The sequence below is a fragment of the Neopsephotus bourkii genome, unplaced genomic scaffold, assembly GCF_033783945.1.
Source record: "Neopsephotus bourkii isolate Nb327-2 ecotype Australia unplaced genomic scaffold, CSIRO-AGI_Nbou_v1 NB_1780, whole genome shotgun sequence".
Lineage (NCBI taxonomy): Eukaryota > Metazoa > Chordata > Aves > Psittaciformes > Psittacidae > Neopsephotus > Neopsephotus bourkii.
In genome coordinates, this window is record NW_026902254.1 from 3,558,059 (window position 1) to 3,572,491 (window position 14,433).

General features: G+C 36.0%; 1 protein-coding gene across 2 annotated transcripts in view; it reads left to right on the plus strand.

Annotated features, from left to right (window-relative positions):
* LOC133226372 (complement C1q tumor necrosis factor-related protein 7) overlaps positions 1-14,433 on the plus strand; it is a 72,959-nt gene that overhangs the window by 17,534 nt on the left and 40,992 nt on the right. The window contains exons 4-12 of one of the 2 annotated variants that reach the window (XM_061379861.1): positions 4,364-4,452; positions 4,845-4,946; positions 6,473-6,574; positions 7,407-7,583; positions 7,760-7,910; positions 9,274-9,410; positions 10,108-10,239; positions 12,032-12,241; positions 14,308-14,414. In XM_061379861.1, coding sequence (XP_061235845.1) covers positions 4,364-4,452; positions 4,845-4,946; positions 6,473-6,574; positions 7,407-7,583; positions 7,760-7,910; positions 9,274-9,410; positions 10,108-10,239; positions 12,032-12,241; positions 14,308-14,414 — 1,207 coding nt within the window. Of the gene's footprint in view, positions 1-4,363; positions 4,453-4,827; positions 4,947-6,472; positions 6,575-7,406; positions 7,584-7,759; positions 7,911-9,273; positions 9,411-10,107; positions 10,240-12,031; positions 12,242-14,307; positions 14,415-14,433 lie in introns of those variants that run through there. The other variant, XM_061379862.1, reaches the window with a different exon arrangement.

Below are 14,433 nucleotides of genomic sequence, written 5' to 3' on the forward strand. Positions count from 1 at the left end.
ATATTCCTGTTAAATACTTAGGACTTTTAATGTTGTCAGAGTTACTGCATGGCTTTAGGGGTTTACCTAAATAAGATGCATAAATGAGCTGATTGCCAACAGAGTATTTAAAAGTCAATAAAATGAAAATCCATTGAAATATAAACACACTTAGTTTTTTGTCAGTATCAAAGTTTACCAAAATAAAAATGTATTCATTGTCCTTAAAATCATTTTAGTCATTTGCAAAATATGGTATTTGTTACAGGCATCTACAATTTAGGAATTTTTCCAGCGCTTTTAAGGACTGTGTACTTTTCTTTTGAATGGTTTTGAGTCTTATTGTGCCAGCTTGTGCTAGAAAATGATGTGCTGTTGACAGATGGAATCCAAACAGTTTTCACAATGGTTTGCATGGGGAAATCAAGAGACACCCTCTAGCGATGGTTATTTTCTTTTATAGATGCTCATTTTCCAAGAATAACCAGCACAGCACAGCAGTACTCTTGAGAAGAAAAATAGCCTTTTTTTCCCTTATGTGATGTTTTATTTTCTTAAGCATTTTGTTGCTGCTTCTGAAATCCCTGTAATTCTGCTGTTCGTATGATCAAATGAAAAGTACTGCCTGTGGTATTCTGAGTAGACTATCATTGCTTTACTTTAATTGTAGTATAATTTATCCATCTGATTTTTTTTAATTACATCTTAAGTTTTGAGAGAGACTGCACCTTGATTTGAAATCTTCGTGCACCTATCCGAACCAAAATCATTCTGATGAATATTTATCTAGAACTTGTTCTCTGTTTTGTCATTAATTCTTGACCTGCTCTTACACATACTGCATTTCTTGTTAGAAAAGACAAAATGCAAATAGACTTTTTTACGTTTCATCTCTTAGTGTACTTGCTTATTTCTGTCTCTAGTATTCCTCTAGGTAGGGAGTTGGCTATGGGATGCTTTCTTTTCTATTTGTGTACCTCATGCTAGTGCTAATCACTTTGGGCCTTCCTTTTTTTCTTTTGAAAGTTTCCAAATACAGTGAATGCTTCTTTTTACAAATACAGGCAGTGAATTGTGTAATTTGGAAAGATTATTATTCTCCCAAATCTTTTGATGATTCTGAGTAGAATTGGTATTAGTAGGGTTTATCTTAATGTATTTTTCAAATGAGAGTGGACTAAGGTCATGCTAGAAATTAGATTGCACTCTGAGTTTGGTATTGTAGGTAGCCTTTAAATGTTTAAGTTGTATGTTCAGCATACAGTATTTTCTGCTTCCAGTAAAGCTCTTGGAGTAATATCGAATCAGCCATAATGTGATATATGTTGTCTGACATTACCACTCCTAAGCACTTACACTTTGCTGCTTTATCTCCTTTTCATGAATTTAATGCCTTACATAAACCTGAAATCACCTTTTGCTTAGACCTTGACAAACAATGTTCTTTTGTAAGGACAAAGAACAAATCAGTGTTTGGCTTAAAGAACTGACAAGTAATATGATTCTGTAAGTGGAGATAACTGGAAAAACTTATTTCCCTGTGGTGTTATATGTAATTTATTATTATATATAACAAATACATATTTATTTATTTTTGTGTATATATATATATTTTTAAAGATGTCATGCACCACATAGTGTGGATGCAAAGAGAGCTACAGTTTTCTCCTTGTAAAAGGACCAGTGTTTTTTGTGTGGAATGCTGAAGCTCCTTCTGGAAATAAAAGCTAGTTATAAGAGTTGAGAAGGAAAACGTAGCATCTGAGGACTCTAAGAAGGCATGTAAAGCATTTGTCTTTAAAATGTTAATATTGCATGTATCAGTCTAAGTTAAAATTTCAGTAAGATCCTGAGAATTTCCAGGTGAATTCCAGGGTCCAGATGAGACTGAAGAGGTCTTTGCAGATGGGAAGGCAGTTACGTAGCTAAAATCAGTTTTGTTAATGGAGAAATGAATTAGGTCTTTCAAAAAGAAAAATGCTTAAGTGATAACTTTCTAAGCTACTAAGTATATAAAACTGTTTTCAGCTGAAAATATTCTGTAGACTTTTACAAAGAGATAACCTTGAGTCTTGTACAGTGGTAGCAGAATCCAAGAGAAGGAGATGGATACCTTCTCAAAATACCATGTATTACCATAATTGTGTTTAATACATAAAACTCCTGGGAGTGTTGCCTGTTGCTTACACATATAATCATGTTTATATTGTACATTTAACATGTTTTTCATTTGAGTTCATATGAGAGGATGGGTTGTAGGTATACACTTTGTGTTTCTGACTCCAAGAGCATAGCTCTCTGTAAACAACTGGATAATTCCCTTTATAGAAAAGACTAATACTTACTGAGTCTACCTGAAGAAATCATAGTCTAAGAGGATTTGATATGTAGAAGATAAGGGGGAAGAATGCCATCAGTCCTTCAAAGGAAAAGGAGGTCCTGATAAATTTAGTTATCAATGATGTGGTTGCATTCAATTTTTGTTATGGAATAAAAGCCTCAGCTTTTTGGGAGCAGCAATTCAAAGGGTGCAACAAGCAGTAATCCTCCTTTTCCATAATCTCATGATTACCCAAGTCTGTGTCCAAACATGGTATTTACTATCAAAAAAATCTAAGTATATGCCACTAATTTAAAACTGGGAATTGTATGTTTCACAGGATCCTTAGAAAATAAAATCCTAAAGCACGTAGAGTTTTGATGAGTACTTGGGGTTGGAGCATGGGTTGTAGGAATTTTTGTTTGTTTGAAATCAACTGCAGGGGTACAACTTCAGTGATGGCCACCAGACTTAACACTATTGATCACAACCCTTTAAGCCCAAGAGTTCAGCCAGTTTTCATCCCACCTACTGCTGTAGCCCATACTTCCATCGGTTTCTCTGTAAGGGTGCTACAGGAAATAACATGCACTGCTTTCCCTTCATCCACTTACCCAGTTATCAAAGAAAGTTGTCTCATTGGTCAGGTAGAAGTTTTTCCCTTCATAAATCAATGCTGATAACTCCCAGTTTTGTCTTGTACTTGACATTTGTGACAATGCTTTCCAGTATTATTTGCGCCATCACCTTCTTGGGCTCATTGAGATGATGCTGACCAGCCTGTAGTTCCCCAGATTCCCTTCCTTGAAGACAAGGGTGATGTTTGCTCAGTTTCAGTTCTCAGGAACCTCCCTTGATAATCACCAAAGATAACTGATAGTGGTCTTGAGGTGACATGGACAAGTTCCCTCAGCAGTCATGGGAACATCCCATTAGGACCCATAGATTTGCATATTCCCAGTTGGTTTAAATATGGCCTTACTTGATCCTTCTTTATTGAGGGTAACTTTGCTGCCTCAGGCTTTGCTGCTGTCTCTGGGGCTTGGTGTTCCTGATGGCAGTAAAAAAATTAAGAAAGCACTGATTATTTGGATTTTTCCTGTGTCCCTTTCTCACCTTGTCCCCTACTCTAGCAGCCTGTAACCATTTTCCTTAGTCTTCCTTTTGGATCTAAAACACCTGTAATACCCCATCTTGTTGGCCATCACATCCACTGACAGATTTGAGTGCAGGTGGCCTCTGGCTTTCCTCAGCTTATCTCAGCATAGTTGGAGAGTGTGGTAGTATCCCTCGGAGGTCACCTGTTGCTGTTTACATCTCTTACAAGTTTTGGTTTATGTATGAGCTGAGTTAGTTCATCCATCTATGAGTCTTGTTTGACATCCTGAGTGTGGGGATAGACTACTGTTGATCTTGGAGGAGGCAATCTGTTGATTCAGAGCAGTAAGCAGAAGTAGAGCTCAGAGTAGCTTGTGTGTGAAATGGGAAGTTACACAATGATGCTTTCAGTCATACATGATATAGAGTAAAATGCATCTTATTCCCTTGATTGTGCTAGAGCTATAGCACAAAAACACTGCTGGAGAAATTGATAATTTGTCGCTACGAAAAAGCAGGTAGCTTTAAGCTGGAAAAAAGAAGCAAGTCTGTAAATTCTTTACTGGTAACTGTATCTTTACCTGTGTCACACTTGTATCAGGATTTATGGCAAATCACCTTTCAAAATTAGATCTGGACAGCTCTGACAAACAGCTTATAAAATGCCAGGTAATTCTTCATACATTTTTAATAGAAAAAAAAAAAAGAAGTGTGTATGTGCTTTACTTAAGGTGGTTCAGTGTATAATGAAAGGTAATCTTTACCATTGCAGGTAAAGGCATTTAAGGAATAGTCTTTAAGGTCTGATTTAAAAAAAAAAAGTTGCATTTCTTCACATTTTCTCATGTAAGCTCTTTCCATTGGAACATGGGACTCTGTATGGTATATACGGTCTTATTCTACATAGTTAGAAACTTCTTTCAGAAAATGCCTGATTTAACATGTTACTGTGTTTCTCTGTTTCAGAATTGCCACCAGTTCCTTCTACATCAGGGGCAGGCTCTGCAGAATCTTCTGTTAGGGAGCGAATGAGAGAGAAACTAAAAGCAGCAAAGGTGAGAATCCTCCAGAAGTGCTATTTGGTTGGTTTTAGTCTTATAAGTACCAGCCACTTAATCTTGCTTGCTTTGGGCTATGTATTTTTTTTCCTAAAGTTTATATTATCATTGATTTATAATTCAAATGATACGGTCATTAACAGGATGCTTTTGTGTTTCTTACACTATTTTGAAAGTAACGGGTTTCCTTGTAAGCTTACTGTGCATCTTAATAGGGGGTGCTAACATCTAGGTGTGTAAAATCACATAAGATGATTATACATATTATAAGCTGATTAATAGAGTCTGTCCTTAACACAAACTTATATGTCTTTGATATTCTAGTAATTACTGTAGCTTTGGTCTTGCTATATTTATGTTATAACTAAACAGGTTTTTTGTTCCCTTAGTCAAAAGCAGAAATTACTTTATTGCAAGAAGATCCCAGTCCAAGACCAAGGCAATTAAAAAGCATCAAAGAAAAAAAAACAAAAGTCAGATTGGATAAAGCGGTAAGAACGTGCATTGTGTCTTGCTATTCTGATAATAAGAAGGTAAATTTGAACATGAAATAAAGACCACACATAGTCTCAAAGAGAGATTTCACCTATTTTAATGGGTTCAAAATTATATTATTGTTTGAACTAGGTAACCAGGAAGGAACCTTTCTGATTGTTGTCTTTAATGTTTAATTTGAACATTATTATTGCCTTTAAAAATAATAATTTGCTTTCATTATACTATAGACATTGTGTGAAACCTCTGTCATTTACAGGTTTCTGACTTCTGTTGCTTAAGATGCCTTAAAGTATTTAAAAGTTACTGTAACAGAAAAGACCACTGTATTATAACTTTATATAAAGTTACACAGTGAAATTTCTAGAGGCTGAATATTAACTTTATGTCATTGTACTGTATTGTATTTCCATGTTACTGTTTTATATTTTTATTATTTTTTTTAGTATAAGCATGTTTATTACAACCCAGATATTCTTCAGAATTCACAAAGGGATTACTTGCCTATAGAAAACGCATTCCAAAGAATGTGTATGCTCAAGAAATAACAGCATGTAGCTGTAACATTTTTATCTGGATTTCCAAACAATATGAATTAGCCTGGCTAAATTGCTTGCCTAGGGGAGAATTGCCTATTTATATTGGTTGTGGGGAGGTTTTTGGCAGTGTTTTCCTATAAAAAGTAATTGTTGCAGCTTTCAGCTGAGTAGTATTTTATTATGTTTGTACTAGGAAAATGTGGAAGTGATATGCTTATTAAAAGTTGTTTACTAATTTTATACAAAGTGTAGCTGAAATCTCCCCTGTGTTGCTTTTGCTTCCTGCACTTTCTTGAAAAGGTAGAGGAGTATCATAGAATCATAGTTAGGGTTGGAAAGGACCTTAAGATCATCTAGTTGCAACCCCCCTCCCATGGAGTTTTAGTGGAGTAGGCTAGCAATAACTGAGAGAGAATAAAACAAATAATGAAGTCTGCATTAAAGCACCCAAGCAATGGACGCCACCATTTTTGAATACCAGATAGATTTTTCCTGATTACAGCAGGGGCTATATGAGAAGCTGGCCTTAGCTGTTTGATTCCCTTCCCTGGTTGGCAGTGTGTGTCAGCAGCACCCTTGCCATTGCTTGTGCAGTCTGTCAGCCTCTCTTCTGTAGATGGGAAAATGTTGCATTTCTCCCCCTTGCGGAGATTAGCATGTGGTTGCTTGCGTTTGGGAGTGCAGAAACAATGATCTTGGCAGCAACGAAAAAAAGTAAGCTAACATTTATTGCAATGAGCCATTTCTTGATACTCTACAGTCTATTTCTTGACCCAAAGGAGGAAGGAGTTAAGTAATAATTAGATGTACCCTTTTAAAATAAATACTAAATCAGAACAATTGTTACCACAGGGGTTGTGTTTCTTTTTTCTTTGTTTGTTTTTCTGTGAAAATGCAATATCTAATTTCTGCATTCAGCTGGTTGATTTTTTTTATGAATCAGTAAATGAATGCTATAACTTGCCTATATATTTTTTATGCAGTCTGATAATGATAAATTTAGAGAGATGCAAGAGGATGAATCCCACTTGCCATCAAAAATAAAGTTTCGCGATACTGTAAAAAAAATTAAGGAGAAGTCAACAGTGAGTACCAATTCCTTCATTTCAATAACTGATACTGATTTGATTTGGTTTAATTTAAACTTTATATGGCTTCATGATGCTGTTTGAAGCATCAGGCAGGATTCCGTCTTAAGCAATGGAGAGGGATTTATTTAATTAAAAAATTCATAAACAGTATATTCCAAGAATTGAAATATATAAACGGAACCTTCATAAAATAAAGGAATGGCTTTGGGTCATTTGATTTTAAAAAGAAAAAATCAAGTTAATCCATTTGGACATAATTACTAGAGGTTGGAAACAAAAATGCTGCTTCTGTTTAAATCCTTCTTATTAAATGCCACCAATTGGCAGTTAGAGCAATTTACAGGTTAGTATATTGATATTTATTAGCCACAAAATACTATTATTAATTCTAATATTAGAGGATTCATCCTAACACTAAAGAGGCCTGGCTCCTTCAGAGACAAAATAACATTAGCAATTTATTTTCATATGATTCACCTGGATATCTGTATTATGGCCAAAATTTAAACTTTGGCATTCTTGATTTGCAAGTCATTTATGTGTAAAACAAAAGGCTGGTTAAAATGAAACCAGGTACCTTTCTGTAATAAAACATTGCAAGAAATATTTAATGAAACTGTAGTATAGTACTAGAGTAAGTTTCATGTATATTTTCAAAATTTCGGTCAGCTTCAGAATTTGGGTGAGTTCTCTCTGAGATAAAACTATTATTCTCTGATAAGTGTTTATACATGTTGTTATTGCTGTTGTTAATTGAAAGATATCCTTACTTGCCCTAAATCTCTTATAAATGTCATGTTAATGTACCTTTGTCTTTTTTTCTTAGTACCAGAATGATTTTCCTTCTGCTGAAGAAGCATATAATTTCTTTACCTTCAATTTTGATGCTGAACCACAGAATATGAAAGCTGAAGCCAAGAGAAGCAATGAATTAAATGAAGAAGATGAGGCAGAAGAAGAATGCATAGAAACGCAAGAGGGTGAACAAGAGGAGGATGAAACGGTGTGAGCTACAGAATAAATGTTCATATTTTTTATTTAGACTTCTTGAATTAATTTTAATAATCTAATACCAAATGGCAACTTTTGTTTCCTTAGAACTTCTAAAGGTATACATTCTAAAGATCTCCATTTTAAGAAATAGACAAGCTAACAGAGATGTTTCCACTTAAACTGTAGGATGAAGATGCACGCCTGGTTAAAGATGATTTATTCATTATAGGGCAGACAGCTGAAGATTTTCTAGTAATGGAACCTCCTGACTGTGAAAACTACTCTGAGCAGCTGAAAAAGGAAAAAGAGTTTCTCTTCATTCCCAGCATGCTAGCAGGTATGAAGATTGTGCTTATCCATTTTGTTCCTGGATTTTACGTATCGTGGCACTTTTTGATCTGCTGAAAAATCTTGTATCAGTCTGTCTCTGGCAGTAGAGAGATTTAATTGCAGTTCTCTGACACTGATCATCCAGTTAAGTCTGAAAAGGTCTGACAAAATGGATTAACTAGGGACATGAACACCTCAGCAGGTCACCAGCTGGTACGCTAGCAAGTGAACTCAGGGCATATCGGTTATCTGGAGTAGTTTAATGCTGTCTATAGTAATGGATGGCCCCTCTTTCAGTGGGGTTTAGCTGTTACATTATTTAACATGCAGCAGGTTAATTGGTATACTCATTTAGGCACAAAGGGTGGCTCTGTACATTGTAACTGTTCCCTTGGCCGTATCTGCAGTTTTTTGCCATGTGGCAAGTTTGTCAAGAGTCACGTAGGTAACATACGGATTTTTGTGATTCATGGGGCCTTTTTCTCAGAGTCTGATTTTGTGAATTGGAAATAGTTAACATTGACCATGTCTCTGACTTTTTCTCCTTATTCCCATAGAACTGTAAAGTCCTAAAAATTACTTTAGAATATAATTTGCTATTTAACATTTGAACTGGAAGAAATAGAAATGGGTCTCGGTGATTTGTACCAGAATGGACTCATCACAGCTTGCAGTGTAATGTCAAAATATTTACTGGGTAACTTGTTTTTTCTGTCTCGTAAATTCTGACATCTTCCAGTGTGGTCCACTGTGTTCTGTAGGGGATAGCTGTTACTGTAACCCTCAGTGTAATCCCTCCCTGTTTCGAGATTGCTTCTTGAAAAGTACTGAGCCCATACACACCAGTGAAATAATCCTGCAGCCAAGTTTTAAAGAATTCCACGTGCTCTTGGGCTAACATGACTTTTCATACATGTTCTGTAGTTTATGTGATAGTAGCTTAAGTAAACTGTTAATAGTGGTTGATATTGGTCTTGGTTAAAGTTTCACTTTATATGAGAAAGGCTTAGTAACGTTTGTCTAGTCAGTTGTTGCTGCTAAAAGTTTTTTACAGGGTTATGAAGCAACCATTAAAACTAAACTCCACTATGTCATTTGAAGTATTTTTTTTGGTGAGGAACTTTTTCATTATCTGCTTAGAAGACTTATGACAAGTTTATAATAGATTTAAATTGAGAATCTGTCCTGGTTAAGAAAAGGACCTGTTCTGGTTATATACTTACTTCTTTTTTCCTTGTTAGGAAAATATTCCAGACAGCATGCTTAATATGCATTGCCATTAATTTTCAGAATGGCACAGACTCTTAGAGAATTAATAAACTAGAACTCCAGTTATATTTTACATGCTTTTCTTTCTAATTTCTCATTAGTGCCTGCTTCTGAGAAGATGCCCAGAGACATGCAGCCTAGGTACCTTGAGGATGAAGGTCTTTACGTAGGTGAAAGGCCCTTTGTATCACAGTCGAATCAAAATATTTTAGAAAACAGAATACTCAGACAGGAGCAAGTAAGTCATGGACAGCTTCTTAGTTGTGTTTTTTAAAACTCTTTATCAGTGTTTTATTTTGTTACAGCTAAGTAGGTCATAGTAATATGGGGCTTTCATCTTTATAATGTTTAGCAATATCAAAACACCAGGAATTTTTATTTTCAGACATTTTGCATTTTTTGTAGGAGTCTATTTTTCGTCTACCCCAATAGTCAGAGCACCAGACTGGGTCTTAGAAAACTGGTGTCTTCCTGGCTCTGCTCATAGCCTGCTGGGGAACAAATCACTTCACTTGCCTGTGCCACACTACAATAGGGGCAGTTGTAATTTAGTTTTTTTATAAAATGCTGTGAGTGTTAGTGGTAAGTATAAAGACTTACACAAGAGATGGGCACTCTTGTGCTACTTACTAACAAAAGGAAGCAATATGGAATTTTCTTTTTGTTTTTTTCCTTTCAAATCTGTAGTACTGAATGTTGAAGGAGAAAAATCAGTACATTTAAAGTTTGAGCAAGCTCTTGAGCTTCAGATTTCAAAACTTACCTATAATACATTTGAAGATTTCATTTTGGTGTCTTAGAAGGGGTTTGGTTAATTCAGTCACAAACAGTTCATGAAAAACAGTTAGAATAAAAGGGTGACTATAAGAAGTACAGATATGCAGTTATGCCTATATAAAGTAAGAAACAATATTAAATTACATTTTTATTTGTAGGGGAAAGGGTGGTTTGGTGATGATGGTAAAATCTTAGCATTGCCTAATCCAATTAAACAGTCTTCTACAAGGCCTCCAATATTCTCACTGGAAGAAGGCATTGCACCAGAACTTGAAACAGTGTATGTAAAGGTAAGTATATTTTGTATACATGGACACCCAGTATCACAGTTCTTCTGCAGAAGCAACCCTGAGGAGCTGTAGGGTTTTGTGCCAAGAACCATGAATACTGACTGCTTTTTGGGGTTCCACAGCTAGTCTTTTAAGTGTAACCTACTTCTGCAAGTATATTCCCCCTGTATTTTTCTGTTAAAATAGTGCATGCTAAAGGATGAATTGTTTTGCCAGTAGTACTGGTTAAAACAGTAAAGTGACGGTCCATGACAAACTCATTGAAGTCTGTGAGTCACTAAGGTCTCTGTGAGGCACCCTGGATATTCTCATGCCGAAGTAGGGTAGTTCCTACAGTAGTGTATCTATAAAGCACCTGTTGTTAGGAGCTGGTAGACAGATCAGGACAGAGGTGCTCTCTTCAGCATAAGAGAGAAATAATTAAAAGGCATGTGCATGGTGGTTGTTTTACAGTTATGAAACTCCTCCAGAATAAGTCTGCATGTGCAGTTTCTCATATAGAAAGCAACCAATTTTGAGTTACGTTTCATCAGTTCAGCTCTTGTTTTGATTTGCTTTGTGTTTTTTTGTTTTTCCCCTCAGTCACAGCATGCCTATCCTGGCAAACAGCAAGATGCAGTGTGCAGTCAGTACAAATCAAAATAAGTTTCAATTAAAACAATTTACCAAGCTTTAAGCAAGCTTTAATTGTTCTACTTGTTAGCACTCTATTATCCCCTTGGAAAAACTGACTTTTTTGATTTTAAATTAGATTACTCTTTTGGGACACACGAGTGTTTCTGTCTGCTCTTATTGATAGAGATTTAATGTTGCCCTTTAATTGATGCTGGTTACAAATACACAAGTTGCAGGATGCATCCATACCACAGATCTACTCAGGATGTTTCTGCATGCAGGAAGAGTTTGCTGCTTAGATCTTAGTAAAGATAGGTCAGGGGAGCTTATGTTTCAACCAGGACACAGGAACACCATGTTTACCTCAATAGTGACATGTAAATTACTGTTGAAAGTAAATTATTAAACTTGGAAGTAAGTAAGATTAAGCCTGGGGGCTCCTTTATGGGCAGAAATATAGTTTAAGGATTTCAAAGCTGTCACTTTTATGACAGAGTATGTCATATTAAACATTTTGATGAGGACCTGAATGTGGAAGGATCTGGTGGACTTAAGCGTGTTTTGTGGACATTTATAGCAGCCCTATAAAAGAGCTATGCAACAGCTGAATTCCCCTTTCAATAGCCCTTTTCCCAGTTCCTATGAAGAGGCTGTAATGAACACTGCAGAACTAACAACTTCATCATTTGTGATACCAGAATATCTCTGGTGAATCTCTTCTGAAGAATTCTACAAGCAGCAGCAGTCAGACAGGAAGCACTGCTGATGCTTTTCTGATTTCACTAACCTGAGTTCATTAGCTGGGCTGTTTATCTGAGAGCTCAGTTCTAGGAGGAAATAAAATGATACCAAGCAAACAGGTAAAAAGAGAATTAGCAGGCTTTTCTTTTTCCAGTTCAGTGTTATTGTCTTAATTTTTCAGCAAAACCTGTAATACAGGTAATACTTCTTATTTCAGCCTCATATGGGTTATCACTGTTCTGCTGTGTAAAATACCCATGGTGGTTTTATGCCACCCAGTTGTCAATAAAGCAAAGAAGTTACCATGAAGTGTTTACAGTTTCAGAGTCAGTAGTTAGATGCAGGAAGTGCTAAATGGGTCATTTTCTGTCATAGAATCTCTCTGTAAAATTGTTTTGTCAGGGTTTGTAAATCCATTTCTTTTTTTTTTATTCAGGCAGTAAAAATGACAGCTGCCAATCAGTATCTTGTTGGACTTGGAGATTTCCAGGGCCCGTTTCGATTGGATATTGATATTTCTGGACTGATATTCACCCATCATCCCTGTTTCAGCCGTGAGCATGTGTTGGCAGCTAAATTGGCTCAGTTGTATGATCAGTATTTAGCAAGAAAACAGAAGAATCTTACCAAACTTCTCACAGACAAGGTATTTCTGTTCCATTGTCATAACTGATCAAGATAATGATGTGACAGTTTAAACCAAAAGCTGGATTTTTTTCTTTGGAGTAGAGTGATAGAATTGTATGTAATAACTAGTGTACTGTCAGAAGATAAAAACAAAAGTATTTTGCCTAGGTTGCTGTGTGTTTAGTGCAGAACTGCATTTTTTAAGGTTATGAATTTCTTTTTGATCTTCTAATTAAAATGAGCTCTATGCAGGTTCTGAGGTAAAGGGAGTATAATTGTTAGAATACAATAACATGAGTATTCCTTAGAGTATCCAAAATGTTTTTCAGTGAACGACAGTTAAGATTTCACATAAGATAATTCTTCAGAAATGTGAGGTAAATACTGTGATACAACATAGTTCTGTGTAGTAGGGCTGGTATGTTCAAAAATTACTTTGATTATTGAGTACATATAAATTCAGATTTCTGTAAATTCAAGGTGGTGATGATTTTCTACCTTAAAGGACTATTATAAGGGAAAAACAATCATTTTATGCAAGTTGATTTTATATTAGTGTAATGAGGGTCAGTAGCTGCTGTACAGATACTTCTGAATTTTGGTATAAAGCATCAGATGTAGTTCTGGTGATGGACAAATATTTCATACAGTGTCTTCAGAATAATTCTTTGGTGTATTTTAGTCTGTCATTACTTCTGAAGGATTGTCTTTAGTGTAATATGAAACAGGAAAAGAGGACATTTGGCTTCTCCATGCCTGCATCACAAGAATCTGTGTGCTGAAGGGACTTTCTGAGTGTTTCCACAATACATTGTCAGTACTGTGGGCAACTGCCTAATGTATTTTTCGTAAAAGGATTTTAACAGTAAGGTATTTTAGCTTCCATTCTTTGTTACTGACAGGTGGTTTTAAAACTTGTCTCCTCTAGGAGTCTTGTCACCTCTCTAGTCTAACTAGGCGTCCATCCTTAACGGCCAGATTGTTGCAGCCAGATAGTTCTTAAGCTCTTCTTCCCTCTTCTCCTCCCTCCCCACCATGTCCCAGTGGACCTTTCCTTATCCAGTGCTGATTCTTGCTCTTTCTTTGTATCTTAAAATACATCACCTTTCAGTCCTCATTTTGGCAGGGTAAAGGAACTTCGCTTCCTGTCTCCTTTTATAAAACATGCTCTCTGTGCCTGAGAGAGCACTAGCAGATTTCCATGTGCTCAGTTACTCTTTCTTTCAAAATTTCTTTCAATTTCTTTTTTTATACCAGTGAGTTTCATTTTGTAGTTGCCCTTACATGTTTTCAGCTGTATGTTTCCTGCTCTTCAGTTATCTCTCCAGTTTGATAGATTTGTTTAAAAAATCTTTGCTCCTTTATTTCCCACTGCTGTTCCTTATTTTCTCTCCTTCCAGCCAGTCCTCTGCATTCTCATTCTCATTCTACAGTCTTCACAGCCATGCATATTTTTGCATTCTTCTAAACTAGGTGTCCATCCTCCATGTAATCATTTGATGCCTGTTTTCAAACCTTAGTTGAAGGGGTGGCCTCTTGTCTCAACAGTATGGCTTCAAAAGTCCATTTGAACTGTACCATTGTTACCAGTTCTGTCTCATCCTTAGACCTTCAGGTTGTTACATGCAATATTTTATGCTTAAGTGCTTTGTTGCAAGGTTCCCATTTCTTTAATACAATAATCAAATCCCAATCCATTCATTTTTGTTATTTATTGATTTTGCTAGGGTTACCTCTAGTGGCTCTTCCTAGTCCTCAAAAATCTTTTATAAAAGGTGGATTCTTATGGGTTGTTTTTTTTAACCCCTTAAATTCCTGAGCTTTCAGAATAATCCCCAGATGGTGGTTTCCTATTGTTTAGATGTGTCACAGTGATGAAGTCAGTATCTCCCTCATACATCCAAGGGTCCTAATTAGAATTTCGTCTTGAAGAGTCAGCACCTCACAGACATGGCAAAACCCTGGGAATACGGAAACAAGACAAGTCAGAGTTTTCAGTTATGTAATAACTAGCTCTTTCATGTCAAGATGCATTGCACTGTATGCCTTATAAATGTCAAACTGTCTGTTACTTGTGTGTTTAAGCTGCATGTTTTGAGGAATGCGGTGCAATCTGGCATAGATAGTGGTGATGCTGGTGTTCCTAGACCTGTGGCACAACAGAGCATACCTGAATACAAAATTGAGATCAGGTAGGTATGGATCATTAAA